This window comes from Balearica regulorum, chromosome 2, assembly GCF_011004875.1.
Source record: "Balearica regulorum gibbericeps isolate bBalReg1 chromosome 2, bBalReg1.pri, whole genome shotgun sequence".
Classification (NCBI taxonomy): Eukaryota; Metazoa; Chordata; class Aves; order Gruiformes; family Gruidae; genus Balearica; species Balearica regulorum.
The window spans coordinates 614,761-630,341 of NC_046185.1; the positions used below are offsets into that span (position 1 = coordinate 614,761).

The window sequence follows — 15,581 nt, forward strand, 5'->3', positions numbered from 1 at the left end:
CTGCATTTCCTGTGGTGGTTTTTTTTGGTTTTGTTCTAAACTTAGAAGAATGTGAAGCCTCACAGGCTGTTGCTTCTGTCATGGTAGAAAGCAAAGAAGGATTTGAAGGGGGGGGGTTAAGGGAAAGCAAGTCTCCTGCTTGTTTTGCTGCCCACACTGTGGCCTGACGTAGACCAAGCGGACCTGATGTTGAAGCTAGACACCTCTGCAGCAGCCGCTCTCTGTTCTGGACTTTGTTTCCAGAGAAGTGACATCTGGAGGACAGCAAATTTGGTTCTCTCCAGGAATCTACATACACTTCTGTCACTCACCAGCTCCTTTGTCCTTGGCCCTGACAGATCCCTGAGAGTCCTATCTATCCCATTCCTTTTCCTGCATCCTACCACATACTCCCTGTCTTCCTTCTTGTGGCTGGGGCACTGTGAACAGTTTATGCTGGTGTCCTGAACAGAACCAATTCCAGGTCAAGTTTGACCAAAGGTTTTGCTGTTGGAAGTGGGCAGAATTTGGTATGTAGAGGTGGGAGATAGGAAGGAGAAGAGAGCTCTGGATTGCACAGCCACAATCCTGAGCCTGCATGTGCAGAGGGGAGAAGAGGAAGGAGCCAGCTGGACAAAGCAGATGGCTTTTCTGGAATCATGCATTTATTTCCATCAATAGACCAAAGCCAAGTATCTGTGCAGGGTATTCTGGAAGAGGTGCCATCCTTGTTTCTGCACACTACATTGGGGTAACCCTTAATGTCCCAGCAGTTGTATGGAATTACACCCGAAAGGGAGCCATGTTGGTAGAGCTGGGCTGTGTGTGAACACTATCCTTGTTTCTTTATCCAGTCCAACCCCACTGCTGCTCAGTTTACTTAGTGGTGGACATCTCGTTCCGATGTGTTCATTACAGGCAAACTGATTCTTGGTCTTGAGATATAGTTCAGAACTCAACTGTGAAAAAGCATTTATTTGTTTAAATGTATAGTGACTTTGGTGCCTTTGAGGCACGGATACCACAGCTTACACAAATATGTGAGCAGATGCATGCAGATAAAGTTTATACTCTTGTGCTTATTCTTTAAGTAGTCATCCCTTGCTCTTCAAGATGTTTTGGGTGTTCTCCTGGTCTGCACTGACCTGTAACCTGTGTCCATTCTGCTTCCAGTTGACATTGACTATCGTGCGGCAGACAGGGGGGCTGGGCATCAGCATCGCAGGGGGCAAGGGCTCCACCCCCTATAAGGGTGACGATGAGGTAAGACCCTGGACCATATCATCATTGAAGCACCCATTTTCAGGGACAGATTCTCTGTGGCTGGAGGTTGGACGTCTGTGTGTGTCAGCTCTGTGGCTGGGCTCTCAGAGCCACCCTGAAGCAGGAGGCTGGCAGGGCTGAGTAGGCTCTTGCCTCTGGAGCACAACTTGTACGTTTCTCCTGCCCACAGAGAGCAGCGATGAGAACAGCTGTTTCTTTCCCATCTCTGTCCTGATGTACAGGACTCACAAGGCAAAGAGTATGGGGTTGCTTTCCGCACATGGTGGCATCAGCTGTGCCATGTTCTCATCCCGCTGGAAAAGGATTAAAGTGTCGTTCCCTTTTCCCCTTTGTCACCTGTAGGGTAGCCCTGCAATGGGATTTCTTTCCCCTTTCTGCCAACTCCTGAATGGGATGATGTGTCTGTCCTGTCCCCACAGCCAGGGTTACGGGATTGGTGAGGGATTTCCCCTTTCTCTTAAGCTGAATGGGGTGGAGTGGTCTCTCTACACTTCAGAGGGTTGAGGAATGGGCTCCGCCTCTTCTAACAAGTAGTTTTGTTTCCAGGGCATCTTTATTTCCCGCGTGTCAGAAGAGGGTCCTGCAGCTCGTGCAGGAGTTCGTGTTGGGGACAAGCTCCTGGAGGTAAGAACCTAGCTATTGTGAACAAGTAAATGCTTCTAATAACTTGAGAGTGGAGGGAGAACTATGGTGTGGTATTTATTTGCATTGCACTAGTTTGTAGGCCAAATTAAGCATCAGGAGCTGTGCAAGAGCAAAAAAAAATTCCCCTGGCTCAAAGAGTTAGTTGTTTAATTAACATTACTGTTAATGTTTTGCTGCTTTATAAGGACGGAAATTGCTCCTGCGTTCACTCTGCCCCAACTCTGAAATGTTGTGTAACCCAGGTGGAAAGAAATACTCAGCAGTGTGTGCCCGTGTCCCCAACAGGCTGACCAGCTGGCCTTTACACATCTGTTTTCCTGTGTGGGCAAAAGTGGACCATGTAAGATAACTTCTTAACCAGGGAGTCAGCCACATGCCGTACTTGCCTGTCTTCACGTTATTTAAAAATGTGATTAATTATACAGGATTGAGATGTACTCAAGGAAGGATTGATTGCATTATGGAGGGAGTAGATGTCATTACAGTGCTGGACAGAGATGAGAGGGATAAGTGGTCTGTATTTGGGGCACTGGCCTGTGTTTGGGCAATCTGATGTGGTGTCTGTAGGTATCTTATGCACCCCTACTCACTGCAGCCTGCGTATTAGCAGCAGAGACCTGAGCTTTTGCCTGAGTAGATGTTCCAGTCTTTCTTATCACTTACCTGGTATTGACCATAGTAGAAGTCAAATAAAGTGCTATATGGTTCTGTAATTAGAAGTTTTTATATTGCTTCATGAGAAAAACTTGATTCTGGAGTTTCAGAAGTTACCTTGTTCACTTCTGCAGTTATCATAGAATTGTCTTGATAATTCCATGAAGTTTAAGTCCTAAGAGGCACATGCACTTGATCTGGCTGGATGCCTTGTATGTTTTAGGGCCTTAAGTGTCACCGAGCATCCTTGTGCTGCAGGTATCATACTGCATTTTGCTGTAGAATGACTTCAAAAGGGAATCAGATCTTGAAGATTTTGAGAGATGAATGATTATTCCTTTTCCCAACAGTTACATTCATGGCACCCTACTACTTTGTGTAAGGTAGATCCCTCTTCAGTTACAGCTTTGAGAAAAGACTTTTCCCCCCCTTCCCTCTACCCACCCCACTTCTGATTCACTTCCCATGATGCCCATTCATCTATGCCTCCTGCAAAAGTGGATATACCCTCACAACATAACTCAGAGATTTGTTGTATTCCTTCTAAAAGACTGTGTTATGTCCACAAGACAGACGTGGCTGAGGCGCATCTGACTTGAGTTCCATTCTCATTGGCTATGAATTGTAAGGAATACCTCTTTACCCCTGGAGTAGGGATACGCAGTGTTGCTCAGTAATGAAGGCCACGATGGGAAGAAACTCTGAATGCCATGAAGTGGAGGAAATAGATTTGAACATCTAGTTTTCAGGCTGAGCGCCAGATGATCTTTCCTGTAAGTCTGTGTTAATATAAAATGAGATAGCTGCTATGAAACTAAGATTCTTCAGCTTCATGGGCCCCCACTTTGCATTTCCTCAGTCTTCTAATGTGGTAGGTCCTTTTTTTCCGAAATCAGGGAAGCAAGAGTGGAGGGAATTAGGTTGCTTCCTTGAGAGCTGCAGAACCTGGTGTCCTCCCTGCAAGTACCTTACTAGTTTTGCATGGAGGGGAAGGAAATGGGTATTTTAGGGTATGAGGAAGTAGATGTTCTTCTTGAAGGTGGGCAAGAAGTTGTATCCACCTGAGTTGTACTGAGATTTGTTAGGGGAAATAGTTCTGGGTGAGTGGTTATCTGTCTGGGAGTTTCCTGCAGGGATGATACAGGTGATAGGGATGTTGGAGCTCCCTGTGCTGGGGGGGAAAATTCCTCTGGAAGGGCCTTTACTGTGCTTGGTGGGGGCTGTCCTGTGCTGGTGAGTGCAGGGAAGCTCCCACATGGGCAGCCGGTGAGGTCTGGGTACCCCTGTGGGAACAAGGTGTCAACCCAGCTCTGCAGGGGATGAGCTGTGCTTCCATTGGGCAGCCGTTGCTAAGGCTGGAGCTGTCCGTGCAGCTGTTGGAAGAATTCCCCACGAGGGTAAGGGTTGTGCCGGCTCTGTCTGTCCCCAGGTGAACGGCGTGTCCCTGCACTGTGCTGAGCATCACGTGGCGGTGGAAGCTCTGCGTGGATCAGGAAGCTCTGTCTCCATGACAGTTCTGCGGGAGCGGATGGTGGAGCCAGAGAATGCTATCACTGTCACACCGCTGCGCCCTGAAGATGACTACAGCCCTCGTGAGAGGCGAGGTGGTCTACGCTTCCCAGAGCGACCCGAGGGGGCACCTTCCACAGAGAGATACTCCACCTGCCTCATGCGCAATGAGAAGGGCCTGGGCTTCAGCATTGCTGGTGGCAAAGGCTCCACTCCCTATCGGGCTGGTGACACGGTCAGTAATGGTTGCCTGGGAAGGAAGGTACTTGATCCCTGGCTCATGGTGCTACTCGTGGGAGCAGCACAGAGTCTTCCTCACCCTCGGGCGCGCAGCAGCGTGGCATGGCCCCGGGCTGGTGGGCCGGGCAGGCTCTGAGAGCCAAAATCTACTGTTAAGTTGGGGAAGGAGAGAGGTTGAGAAGGAGGTGGGGCTGGGGCTCACAGTCCCTGCCAGTGACATTTAATCTTGCTGCTGTCCTCTTGACATATATTCTGGGCTCTCAGCCACATGAAGGCTTTGCTGCAGCTGCAGGCTTTGCAGGTGGCTCTAGAAGCAGAAGAAGGTTTGTGTGGAGTGAGGAACAAATGGGAAGTGCCAGAGCAAGGGAGGGAAGGGGAAAGGGCTGAGACCTGTGTGGTGTCCAGGAACAATTCTGGAAAGCCAAGCCCTAGTGAGGGGAAGCACAGGCTGCTCTGACCCTTCTGACTGTGTTTCAGGGGATCTTTATCTCACGGATTGCAGAGGGTGGTGCAGCCCATCGGGACGGGATCCTGCACGTAGGAGATCGGGTCATCTCGGTGAGTGTGGGTGTGCAGGGAAAGGGTCTGACTTGGCTCCCTGCCCTTCCTCATACAGGGACTGTTTTTCTATGATTGAAGCAGGATTTTGGGGATCCTTTTTTAGTTCCCAAGACTTCTGGGAGAGCATTTAATTTTGGTGGTTATACCCCTGCCAGTGACTGGTGGTGGGTGCAGTTCATGCCTCCCGTTTCCCTAAGCCCTGTGTGAGTGCTTCCACACAGGAACAGCATGTGGCAGTCCAGGCTGTACTGGAGAGAGATGATGTGACAACACTGCCCTAGCCTGGTGTCCCTCCAGAGCCTTGTAGGACAGCCTCGGGGGGCTCTGCCACAGCACGGCGTGTGGGGAGGGAGGCCCTTTGGGGCACAGCTGACTGGGTCCCTGCGGAGAGCGGGGTGGCAGGAGTCAGCGTAGGCTTGAAGCGGAGGGAAGCTGCCTGAGGGTGGTGTGGAGCTGGGCAGGCCATACTGCAGTGCTTCCCCCTGCTTTCATTTGAAACTCTGGCCCCAGTTTCCCTTCCTGTTTGTGCCAGTGGTATGGATCTCACTGCTGCCTCTAACCTCAAGTCTCTCTGCCTAATGTGCCACTTGCTCCCCCTCCTGCGGGGAGAGTCTGCTGAGTCTCCTGACCCTCTTCCCAAGCTCGCATGCTGCCTCCGAGTGAAAGCTCCTGCATCCTGGTGCTGGTGGTGGGTTTCTGATCCAGCTGTTGTGGTAAGAGCACGTGTTACCACAGAGCTGGCGTGAGTAAACACTGATACAGCCTTGTCAGTGCTGGCTTCTGTCTGCTCTATCCCTAGGCTGGGGGCTGTGTTGTATTTGTTCTGGCACAAAACTTTAGTGGAACTCTGGCCCGGGTCTGACATTCATATCTTGGCAGGAGACTTGAACTGGTACAGCATCTCTCCCTCCTTGCTAGTGCTCCCTCTTCCTCCAAGAATCAAGCCCTGACCCTGATTGTTGCCACATAACCTAAATTATTTTGGTTTTGCTCATCTTTTGATGTTCTGCTGGTACAGAGGCATGACTGAGAGGCGTAATTGCAGGCACACAGCCTATCATGCAGTGTTATTTGCACTACCTGTGGCAAGAAGGAAACACAAGATCTCAGAATAGAGTTAAAAGTCAAACCTGTATCCACCCCACATTAGCAGTTCTATTTATATCTGTGGGCAGCTTCATAGGAAAAGCAGATCTAATTCCCTAGTAATAGCTTACAGTGTCTTCAGACTGCAATATATGGGCTCGGGGCTTTCAGAACTCAGGACCTTTGTTTGATTTTAATGTGGATGAAGGCCTTGCTGTCATTAGTCCTGTGACACACCCCGCTGCAATGATGTTATTGCATAGGTGGAATATATGTCCATGCTTGAGAGCATGGTCCTCTGCTCTCAGAGATGTTACCTGTGCTGAAGTGTGTGTAGTCGTAAAAGGTTTGGTGCTGAGCATCAGCTGCAGCTCAAATCTTGTGCTCAGTTGTGATGAAAGCAGGAACAAGTTATTATCTTCCAGGAGAACGCTTACCTAGCCTGGACTGTTCACATCACTTGCTGGAAGGCACAGAAGTTTCTGACTGTCACTTCACCAGCAGCCATGCCTCCTGGCAGCAGCTGCCACTCTGCCTTCCCCTGCTCATGGGTTTCACTGCTAAGTATAATATCCACATAGTGGTAGTCTTACATCCTGAGGCCACTCATATCTCCTTGGTGATATTTGTCCTTGAGAATATCTGCTTGCCGTAAGAAACATGTGAGCAGCTGTGTGAGGTTCACCCTGTTTTTGGCGAAATCTGGTGCTAGGTTAGAGTTATGGGACTGCCCTGGCCCAGTGATACTGCGTATTGAGAGAGTGTCTGTTCTGTTCACTTCAAAGCAGTGCCTGGGTAGCATCGCATAAATTCCCTGTTTACCACAACTCTTTTGAAGCAATTGTTGCCCATTTTTATTGGAAAGCTTTTCAGGCTGTGATGATTCCTAAGATGTGTAGTGCAGGTTGCATGCGTTCCCCTGTATCTGCATGGGGAAAGCAGGAAGGGCCTCGTTAGGATAACGGGCTGTTTCATAGGTCCAGCAGGCAGAGGCCCATTTCCAAAGCCATAGTCTCCTAGTCATGCCTCAGTTCTCACTTTGCCAAAGAATTTTTGTTTTCTTAGGAAAAGAAATACAGCACAGCTTCATACTCTTCTCCTGTGCTCTAAATCATCCTGGCTTCTCTGGAGGGGAAGGACTGGGATAGCTCCATTTGTTTTCTTAAGGGAGCTTTGAGTACATGGATTGAAGAGCCCAGCCTAGATCTCTCTTCAGAGTAACACCCCACAAAACTCACTAGTGATCAACTACTAATTCTCCAGCTTTCCCCATATTCCAGTGTGTCTTGAGAGTCATCACAGGCATCTTGAGAGTGATTTTGGTAGTGGGAAGACATGGAGCCGGGAGCTGCAAGGGCGGGGGTATGTTGGAGAGTTTGAATCGTGAGATGGGAATCTAGCAGGGAGGGTGCAGGATTGGGAGCAGTGCCTAAGGGCAGCTAGTTTTTTGGGATAGGACTGGGAGTAGACTAAAGAAAACTGATTCTGGGGGAGACTAGGATAGTAGTAGCACCAGGCGACACATGGGGGTCCTAATGAGAGCAGTCTGGTCACTAAGAAATTTGCCAGACTAATATAACTCCCAGACACACATTAAAATGTGTGGAGCTGGGAAAGGACAGATGACACTCTTTCCCTTCTGCTAGGCACGTAGGTAGCCAAACTGCACTGGTTGGCCTTGTTCTGTTGCTAAGCAGAGATGGAACAATAAAGGCCACTGAAAACTAGCAGTCCAAAAGTTGGGAAGGCATCATGATTGCCAGGTAATGGAGAAATTAAAGGTCTTTTCCAACCTAAACAATTCTATGATTCTAAGTTAACGAGTAAAATGCCATCAAGGGCTGTTACTATGACTCAGGGAGTTCCTGTGTCCCTGTTCACTAGTCTGGGGAAGTACCACTGTATACTTTTGGTGTGACCAAATCTGACCATTCTTATGTTCTTGTCAGTGGCAGAAAAATGACAGAGGGGAATGCATAAAGTCAAGAGTGCATGCTGCTATGGCAGGTCTGTCTGTGGAGTATGTTAGGCCTTGATCTGGTGATAACAGCCCTAGGGCTAAGTCTCTTCTGCATGTCATCTTCATTAAAAATGGGTGTATCTGGCAGACAGGAGGACCCAAGGGGATCCTCGCTTCCCCGTCCACTGGACACAAGGCTGCTGCTTTTCCCCATTCCCAGGTCCAGCCATCAGGAAGGCTAAGTGCAGATTCCAAAGATGAAACACACTGCAGACATGGCTGGCCACGGATTTACAGACAAGAAGGGGGGCAGTACCTTTACAGGCACAGACATAAACACAAACAGTCCTCACAGGGTGTCAACAGCACAGACAACTTAGCCCTGTTCCTGCCCTTTGGGTTTAAGGTTTGCTAGTGGAACATGCACGTATACTCCCTCACTCACATAAATATTCATGTTTGCAGGTCTCTTCAGTCTCTGGTCCAAGTGTCAAGTTCTTGAAGGCTCTTTGGTCAGACCCTGAGCCTTCTATCCAGTTTTGGGGCAGCCGTTGGGTCTTCCCACATTTTGGATTCCTACTTGCTAGCTAGTTCAACTTGGATTTTACTACTAGATCTTGCACACATGCCCAGAATAGAGAGCAAACTCGCACAGTGAATACAAACAGAGTTTGATAAAAAGAGCAGAATGTGGTGATCAGGCACAGGGCTTCACCAGACAAGCATACTGACCAGCAGCCTGCTTGCGTGTGATCAGCCTCTTTTATTCTTCACCCTCTCCATTTTCTCATGTTAGTTCCTCCTTTCTCTTCCTTGGCCACTCCCCTTTCCCACCTGTGATCCTTGTGCTAAACATCCCATAATAAGTTTTGCACGTTCCCACAATCCCCATTAAAACTTCCTCTAGCAAGTTTGCTCTTTCTGAGAGAGCTGTTCTGATAATCCGTGATAATCTTGATTTCCTCTGCATATTGATTACCAAGTTTTTGGTTGCACTTCTTTAATGTTATCATTTGAGTGATTCCTTTAATGATCCATCCATGAGTGTCTTGAGCCTTGTCTCTGTTACCTGCATTTCATTAAGGTTTGTGCACCTGTGTGTTTAATTTATTATCTTTCCTGCTTATTGCCTTGTCTCTTATGCCTAGCAGCCGTTACCCAGGTACCTTTACATCCTTCCTCCTCCTGCATGCATGTGCAGGCTGGCATGCCTTCACATCTTTCTGTTCGTCCTTTCTGGTTGTTGCCAGAGGTGTCCCTTTGGGGACAATCCTCTGAGTAGAGAAGATGCTGTGGGGCTGAGAGCTTCCTGTGGATGGGATGGGCAGGTTGGTGGGGGTGGGGTGGGGGGGGTGGTTCTGGAGGTTCTGTACAAAGCCTTGTCAGACTGTGCAGTCAGCTTTGTGTAGAAACTGCTTTCTTGGAAGGGGCTGAGAAGTAACTGTAACATTTTTAGGACTCAGGAATTGTACTACAAAATCCAGTTGCTTTGGCTGTTACAAAGTTATTATTTCATAAGCTGATCAAAGTCCATCTTAACAGCTGTTATTTTCATATCCTCATTGTTCGTTTTGGAAACCTTTTAATTTTCAGCTTCAAGTTTTTCATGGCAAGTTTCATCCTTTTGGCAGTGTTCTTCTAGCTTAGCTCTCCTCTCAATGTTCTGTCCCTCATGCATTCATGGAGAACAGTCACATCCTTTGAGTTTCTAGGCAAGCTGTTTTAATTTTGTAGGAAAGGCTCTCTGTTCCCCTGCCTGTCATAGCAGCTTTTCTCTGCACATCCTGTTAACTTATGTTAGAAATTTTTTGTATGCATGAAGGATAAGAATAGCATACAGTTTCTCAGATGAGTTCTATTCAATGCTTTGTATGAATGACATTGCTGCTTCCCTGTATGCACTGGAAGTACCTCTGTCTGAAGCATTACATCTTTCACTGATACCACAAGACAACTCTAGTTGTATTCTTGAAATTATTTGGCATAACATATTGGATTATGTTTTCTTGTCCAAAAGAATTCTAGTTTTCCTTTTGTGTCACCCAGTCAGTCACTGTCGACTACCAGAGTCTCTTTCTCAGTGCTTCCAAGTATTTTCATACCTGGGATACACTTTTTATGGCTTAAAACTGACATCTTCCCCAGACTGCCATGACCTTGCCCAGCAAGGGCAGACAGCAGCCCAGTGGCCAGTGACAGGTCCTGTCACACATCAGATCATGCTCTTCAGTGCCTGTGTCTGGGCTTTGAGTGTGATTGATAAGGGCAAATGGCATAGTGCAAAGGCAGCTGATGCTGTGGCACATTAGTCTGCTGTGGCATCACTTCTGGGAATCACCATTTTGTTGTCTTCCCATATTGAGATCTTTGGACCTGTTCCTCTAATGCAGCCTATTGGGCTTCTTTTGTTGTGACCCAGTAGGAAAGCTGGAATGCAAAGCCAAGAAGGAGTGACAGGTACTCTCCTGGTAATGAGTGAGCCACAGCATAGTCCAGGCAATTGCTTGGTTTGTAGTCCTCCAGGAGATGGAGCATCGTACTTGGTCTTCGCGATCCCCTGGAGCATCACTGATGCAGTTAGGGCTTGGAGGTGTACAGAGAAGGTGGGAAAGGGGCTCGTAAGCTGTCTAGAAAGAGGATTGTGGTCAGGTGGGAGTGAGCAGGTGCCTATGTCCCTTTGCCAGGTAGGAAGTGGTGGGGTAAGTTTACAAATTGCTTTGGGGAACAGGCTTTTGAGAAGGGGCAGTGTTCCAGAGGAATGGGGTCCCTTAGCATGCTTGGCTAAGTGCTTAAAATGACAGGGTGTGCTCGGGTGATGGTCTGACACTGAGTTTGCGGGTTGTTCTAGATCAATGGGGTAGACATGACAGAAGCCAGGCATGATCAGGCAGTAGCGCTGCTTACCGCATCCTCCCCCACCATCGTGCTGCTGGTAGAGAGAGAGGGTGCAGAGCAGCTCAGCGAGGGAGACTCATCAGGCGTGCCACGAGTGCGCATGCACTCCCCACCACCCCCTCCCAGCCATGGGGAGAGCCCACCGGAGGAGACGCCTTCGCTGCAAAGGAACCATCTGTCTAAAGGCCTGGAGGACCAATATCCCATTGAGGTGAGTCTGTCTGTTGGAATATGGGATAGTGTAATCGTGGGTATTTTTCATTTGAAAAATTGGTAGTCTTATGAGGGCTGGCCCACGGTGTTATTGAGAAGTAATGGGGAACCCCCTCGTCCTGTGGGTGCTTACCTTGTGCTCACTTGTGCCAAACATCCCTGACTCCCTGTTTTTCAGTGTTTGTGATCCTTATGTGATACCCCTTATTTCCTTTGACTCTGCTTCTTGTTCCCTCAAGGAAATTCACCTTGTAAAAGCAGGTGGTCCCCTGGGACTCAGCATTGTAGGAGGCAGTGACCATTCAAGCCATCCATTTGGGATTCATGAACCAGGTGTCTTCATTTCAAAGGTAGAGTCCTGTGTAAGCAGCCTAGCAGTGGACATTTCTGAGCTGTTTAATTATTGAGCTTAAGATGAAGGATTTTGATGCAAAAGTCTGAGAAGTATAGTATAAATTTTTAAAAAAAAAAAAAAAAGGAATGGGGGAGGGATGCATGCATATGTGAAGAGTTAGCTTATACTGGGCATACTGCTGCTGTGTAGAAATCTAAATGACATGTAAAAGCCTGCAAACGTCTATAATTCATGCTGAACTGTTGGGGGAGAGTTAGCTTTTGAAACTCTGTATGTTAGCTTTTAATGTATCCTGGAAAGATGGAGGCATTCCAGAAAACCAGTCATTACTCAGAAAGTGTTAGTGGGATGAATGTGTAACTGCAAGGAAAAACAGAAGTGCTCTTTTGCATTTAGATTAGTGTCCTTCAACCCAACATTCTCTTTCCAGTGGTGGCATTAGCTGATGCTATTTAGAGACAGCACACTAGCCAGACACTTGCTGCGGCTCGTTCCTTTCGTAGTCCCACACATCCACACTCGTTGGATTAAGGATGTTAGAGAGGACATCCTGCCCAGCCCTTTCTGCATCTATACGTCTCTTGTCCCTTGGCCATGCTGAATCTGTCTCCTCTAACACCTGTGGCTGCAAGTCCCAGAGTGTCATTACCTATCACCTGAAGAAGCACTCTTTGATCTCCTCTAAACCCATGTCCCACTGGTTACACTGAGTACTCCTCCATTCTTGTATTGCCAGTTTGGTACACAAAAGTCCTATATTTGGCTTATTCACCACCTTCAGTGTTGTAAACCTCATTCTTTCTCCTTCCTCAGCTTTCTCTCCAAACTCAAAGAGTTGTGGCCTTCATTTCTCCTTGCAAGGTGCTGCTCCATCCCCTTGTTATTTTAGTTGCCTTTCTCTGGACCTTCTCTAACCCCACTATGTCCTTCTCAAAATGTGGCATCACAGGATCATTGAAGTTGGAAGGGACTGCAGAGGTGTTCTGACCTCACTGAAAGCACAAGGCCAGCCTAGATCAGCTTGCTGAAAGCCTCATCTAGTCAAGTTCTGAGTGTCACCAAAGATCTCACAGCCTCTCTGGGCACATCTTCCAATGTTTAACTACTATTATGGTGAATATTTTCTTCCTAATATCTAGTCAGAATTTTCCTCATTCCAACCTGGATCCCTTTTCTCACTCCCTGTACCACTGTGTACCTTTGACTAGAGCCTGGCCTCTGTTTTCTCTGTACCATTGCGTTAGTTGAAGACAGCAGCAACATCCCCTTTAGCTTTCTATTCTCAAGAATGAAAAACCCCAGGTCTCTCTGCCTCTCTTTGTACAATGTATTCTCTACACCCCTGCTCATCTTGGCCTTCTGCTGCACTCATCCCAGTTTATCAGTGTCTGTCTTGTGCTCCAGGTGCAGCTTGTGATGCACTGATGAGTGAGGAACGATCTCTTCCCTCAGCTCACCAGTTACAGCCTCCCCTGTGGCAAGGGCACGCTGCTGACTTAGCTGTTCACAGCATGCTGGATCCAAGCCTCTGGCTAGCAGCAGGCCTCCTGAAACAGCAAGTCTGTCTGACAGATGTGTGCCTCTGTCCCTTGCAGAAGTGGTTTCCAGTGGGTTTCACCTGATGCTTCCTGTTGGTGCTGACATTTGGTTCATTCTGAATGGCTCCAGTGCCTCCTTTTGTGCGGTTTGTTTCTCCTCATCTGCTAGAGGCACTAATACCTATTTTTAGATGCATGTTAGTCGAGAGAAGAACTCTTCCTTCTGTTGCCAGCAATCTCAAGCCTTCCCCAGCTTGGGACCCTCTGCTGTTTGTTTAAGCATGGCCCCTAACTGACCCTTCTTTGTACAACATGGGATTTGGACTCCTCTCTGAAGGGTTTCTGCAAAGAGCCTGTTGCTCTCCTGTTTGTTTTCACTGACGCTATACAGTATGCTCATCTCATCCTGTAGCTTCTTCACCTGCTAGCTTGGCACCTTGATCAGAGCACACCTTCCACTGGTGAGGCCACCACCAGCCTCAGGGAGAGGTCCCAGGCATTCCCTGTAGCCCAAGACCCTGAAAGCTGTATCCTTCCTCTAAAGCACCAGGGATACTCTGGCTGGTGCTGGGGACCTTACCCTGTGGGATATCACCATCATCCTCGCACAGCCCTTGGTGCAGTTTCTGTGTCCTCTTCTGCCCTGCCTTTTTGGGAGCAGAGAACTGAACAGTCCTGGAGATAGGGGTGATTCTGTCTGTCTTGGTTTCAGTATCCTTTATGATATGCCCAAAATTATGTTGGCTGTGGTTTTTTGTCTCTTCCTGCCGGTGGAGCCCATGATTTCAGAGAACATGCAACAATGTCTCTAGGAACTTTCCTGAGTTACAGTTTCTCAGTTCAGTGTTGTGTGCTTGGTTTAAGGTGTTTTCCACAGACTCGCTGTCTGTGCTGAAGCTCATGCCATCTCTTTTTGTCCAGTTTTCTTGAACCCTTTTGAAGTTCACCACCAGGGTGGTATTTGGCTGCTCAAAACAGCACAGTATAATCTGCAGACCTGGAGATTTCACTGTTCGCTACCTTCTTCAGGTCACAGATGGATGTGCTGTATAACACCAGTCCCACACCAATCCCTCAGGGACACCACCAGTGAATCTTTTGGGTCCTGAGCAGCAACTGTCCAGCTCTGCCCTTTGTTTCTTCTCCTTTAACCAGCTTTCAGTCCATTAAGATGGCCTTTCCTCCCATTCAGTGGACACATCTTCTCTAATAGCCTTTAGGTTCAGATCTTGTCAAGGGCTGTTTGGAAATCCAGAAGTTACATCTGCCAGATTTTTTCCTTCATGTGTTCATTGTTTCTCTCACAGTGCTTCAGCAGGTCAGTGAGGCAGGATTTGCTTTTACCAAAGCCAAACTAACTCTTTCCTAACAAACCCTGCTTATCCACGTGCTCACAGATCTTACTCTGCTAATTCGATTGTCTTACCAGGAATAGAAGTTACGTTTCTTGGTTAGTAACTCTGTAGCTCTCAAGATCCCCTCTAGAGCAGTTTTTGAGGACTGGAGTTGCACTGACGCTGTCAGTCTGGTATAGTGGCCGTTTGTAATGGTGGATGATGCACCTCCAACAACAGGCCTGCAGTTTAACATTTGAGTTCCTTCAGAGTTCTTGTGAGAAAGTTGTCTTCTGGTGACAGTCACAGGCAAAATAATGAAAAAGCTGACACAGGATTGGTTCAGATGAAAATGATAATATGAGAATGTAAGAACAAATCAAATAACACTTTAAAGCAAATCTTATTTCATTCTTTGCCAGTGTTCACAGATATGTTACCCCTTGAGAACTTTGGTTGCAGAGAGAGAAGTCAAAACAGGCCTCAGGATGTTGGAGGATAGCCTAGGGACACAATCAGTGTCTCTCCAAGGAGAGATGGAACTTCCTTCTTTAGTTATAATATTAATGATTCTTTGTAGGTCATTCCCCGTGGACTGGCATCTCGCAGTGGTCTCCGTGTAGGGGACAGGATCCTGGAGGTAAATAGTATTGACCTGCGCCATGCTACCCACCAGGAAGCAGTGAATGCCCTGCTCTCCAACACCCAGGAGCTGACCATGTTAGTAAGACGAGATCCACCACCACCTGGTATGCAGGTAGGTTGTGAGTAAGAGAAGTGGGGAGAATCGCACCCTTCTTTATAGAAGGATCACTTTTGAGGGCAATTTCTTATCTAGCTGGAAGTCTGGGACTAAGACACAACCAAACTTCCGGTTGAAATTTCCTTCTCTTGTGGCAGAATCCAGTCTCTTGTAAGTATGTATCCAGTTGAGGACTGTGTAGGGTCTCTTGCCATGCCCATGGTGATACTGTCATCAGAGAATGATCAGATTTCATGAAGACCAAACCTGAACAGGAGACAGAAATACAGAAAAGGGCAGAACCTCATCAGAAGGAATAAACTGTGCCAAATGAGTGAAAGGTCTAATTCAGGACCGTTTCAGGGTATTTAGAATATGGCCTGCTACTGGGAGTGTTTCCTCAACAATTCCAGTCAGAACTTGACCCAGAAACAAGGAGACCTTTTATGTGTTTACAGGAAATATGCATTGAAAAGGCGCCAGGAGAAAAACTGGGCATCAGCATCCGGGGTGGAGCAAAAGGTCATGCTGGAAATCCATTTGATCCCACTGATGAAGGCATCTTCATTTCTAAGGTACCAGACCA

The 15,581-nt window shown here is 47.6% G+C and overlaps 1 protein-coding gene across 40 annotated transcripts in view; it reads left to right on the forward strand.

Annotated features, from left to right (window-relative positions):
- SCRIB (scribble planar cell polarity protein) overlaps positions 1–15,581 on the forward strand; it is a 113,426-nt gene that overhangs the window by 50,236 nt on the left and 47,609 nt on the right. For 39 of the 40 annotated variants that reach the window (XM_075743118.1, XM_075743104.1, XM_075743103.1 and 36 more), the window contains 8 exons: positions 1,153–1,242; positions 1,810–1,887; positions 3,992–4,306; positions 4,789–4,869; positions 10,767–11,024; positions 11,266–11,376; positions 14,834–15,010; positions 15,454–15,570. In XM_075743118.1, the coding sequence (XP_075599233.1) occupies positions 1,153–1,242; positions 1,810–1,887; positions 3,992–4,306; positions 4,789–4,869; positions 10,767–11,024; positions 11,266–11,376; positions 14,834–15,010; positions 15,454–15,570 (1,227 nt within the window). The remainder of the gene's footprint in view (positions 1–1,152; positions 1,243–1,809; positions 1,888–3,991; positions 4,307–4,788; positions 4,870–10,766; positions 11,025–11,265; positions 11,377–14,833; positions 15,011–15,453; positions 15,571–15,581) is intronic. The other variant, XM_075743101.1, reaches the window with a different exon arrangement.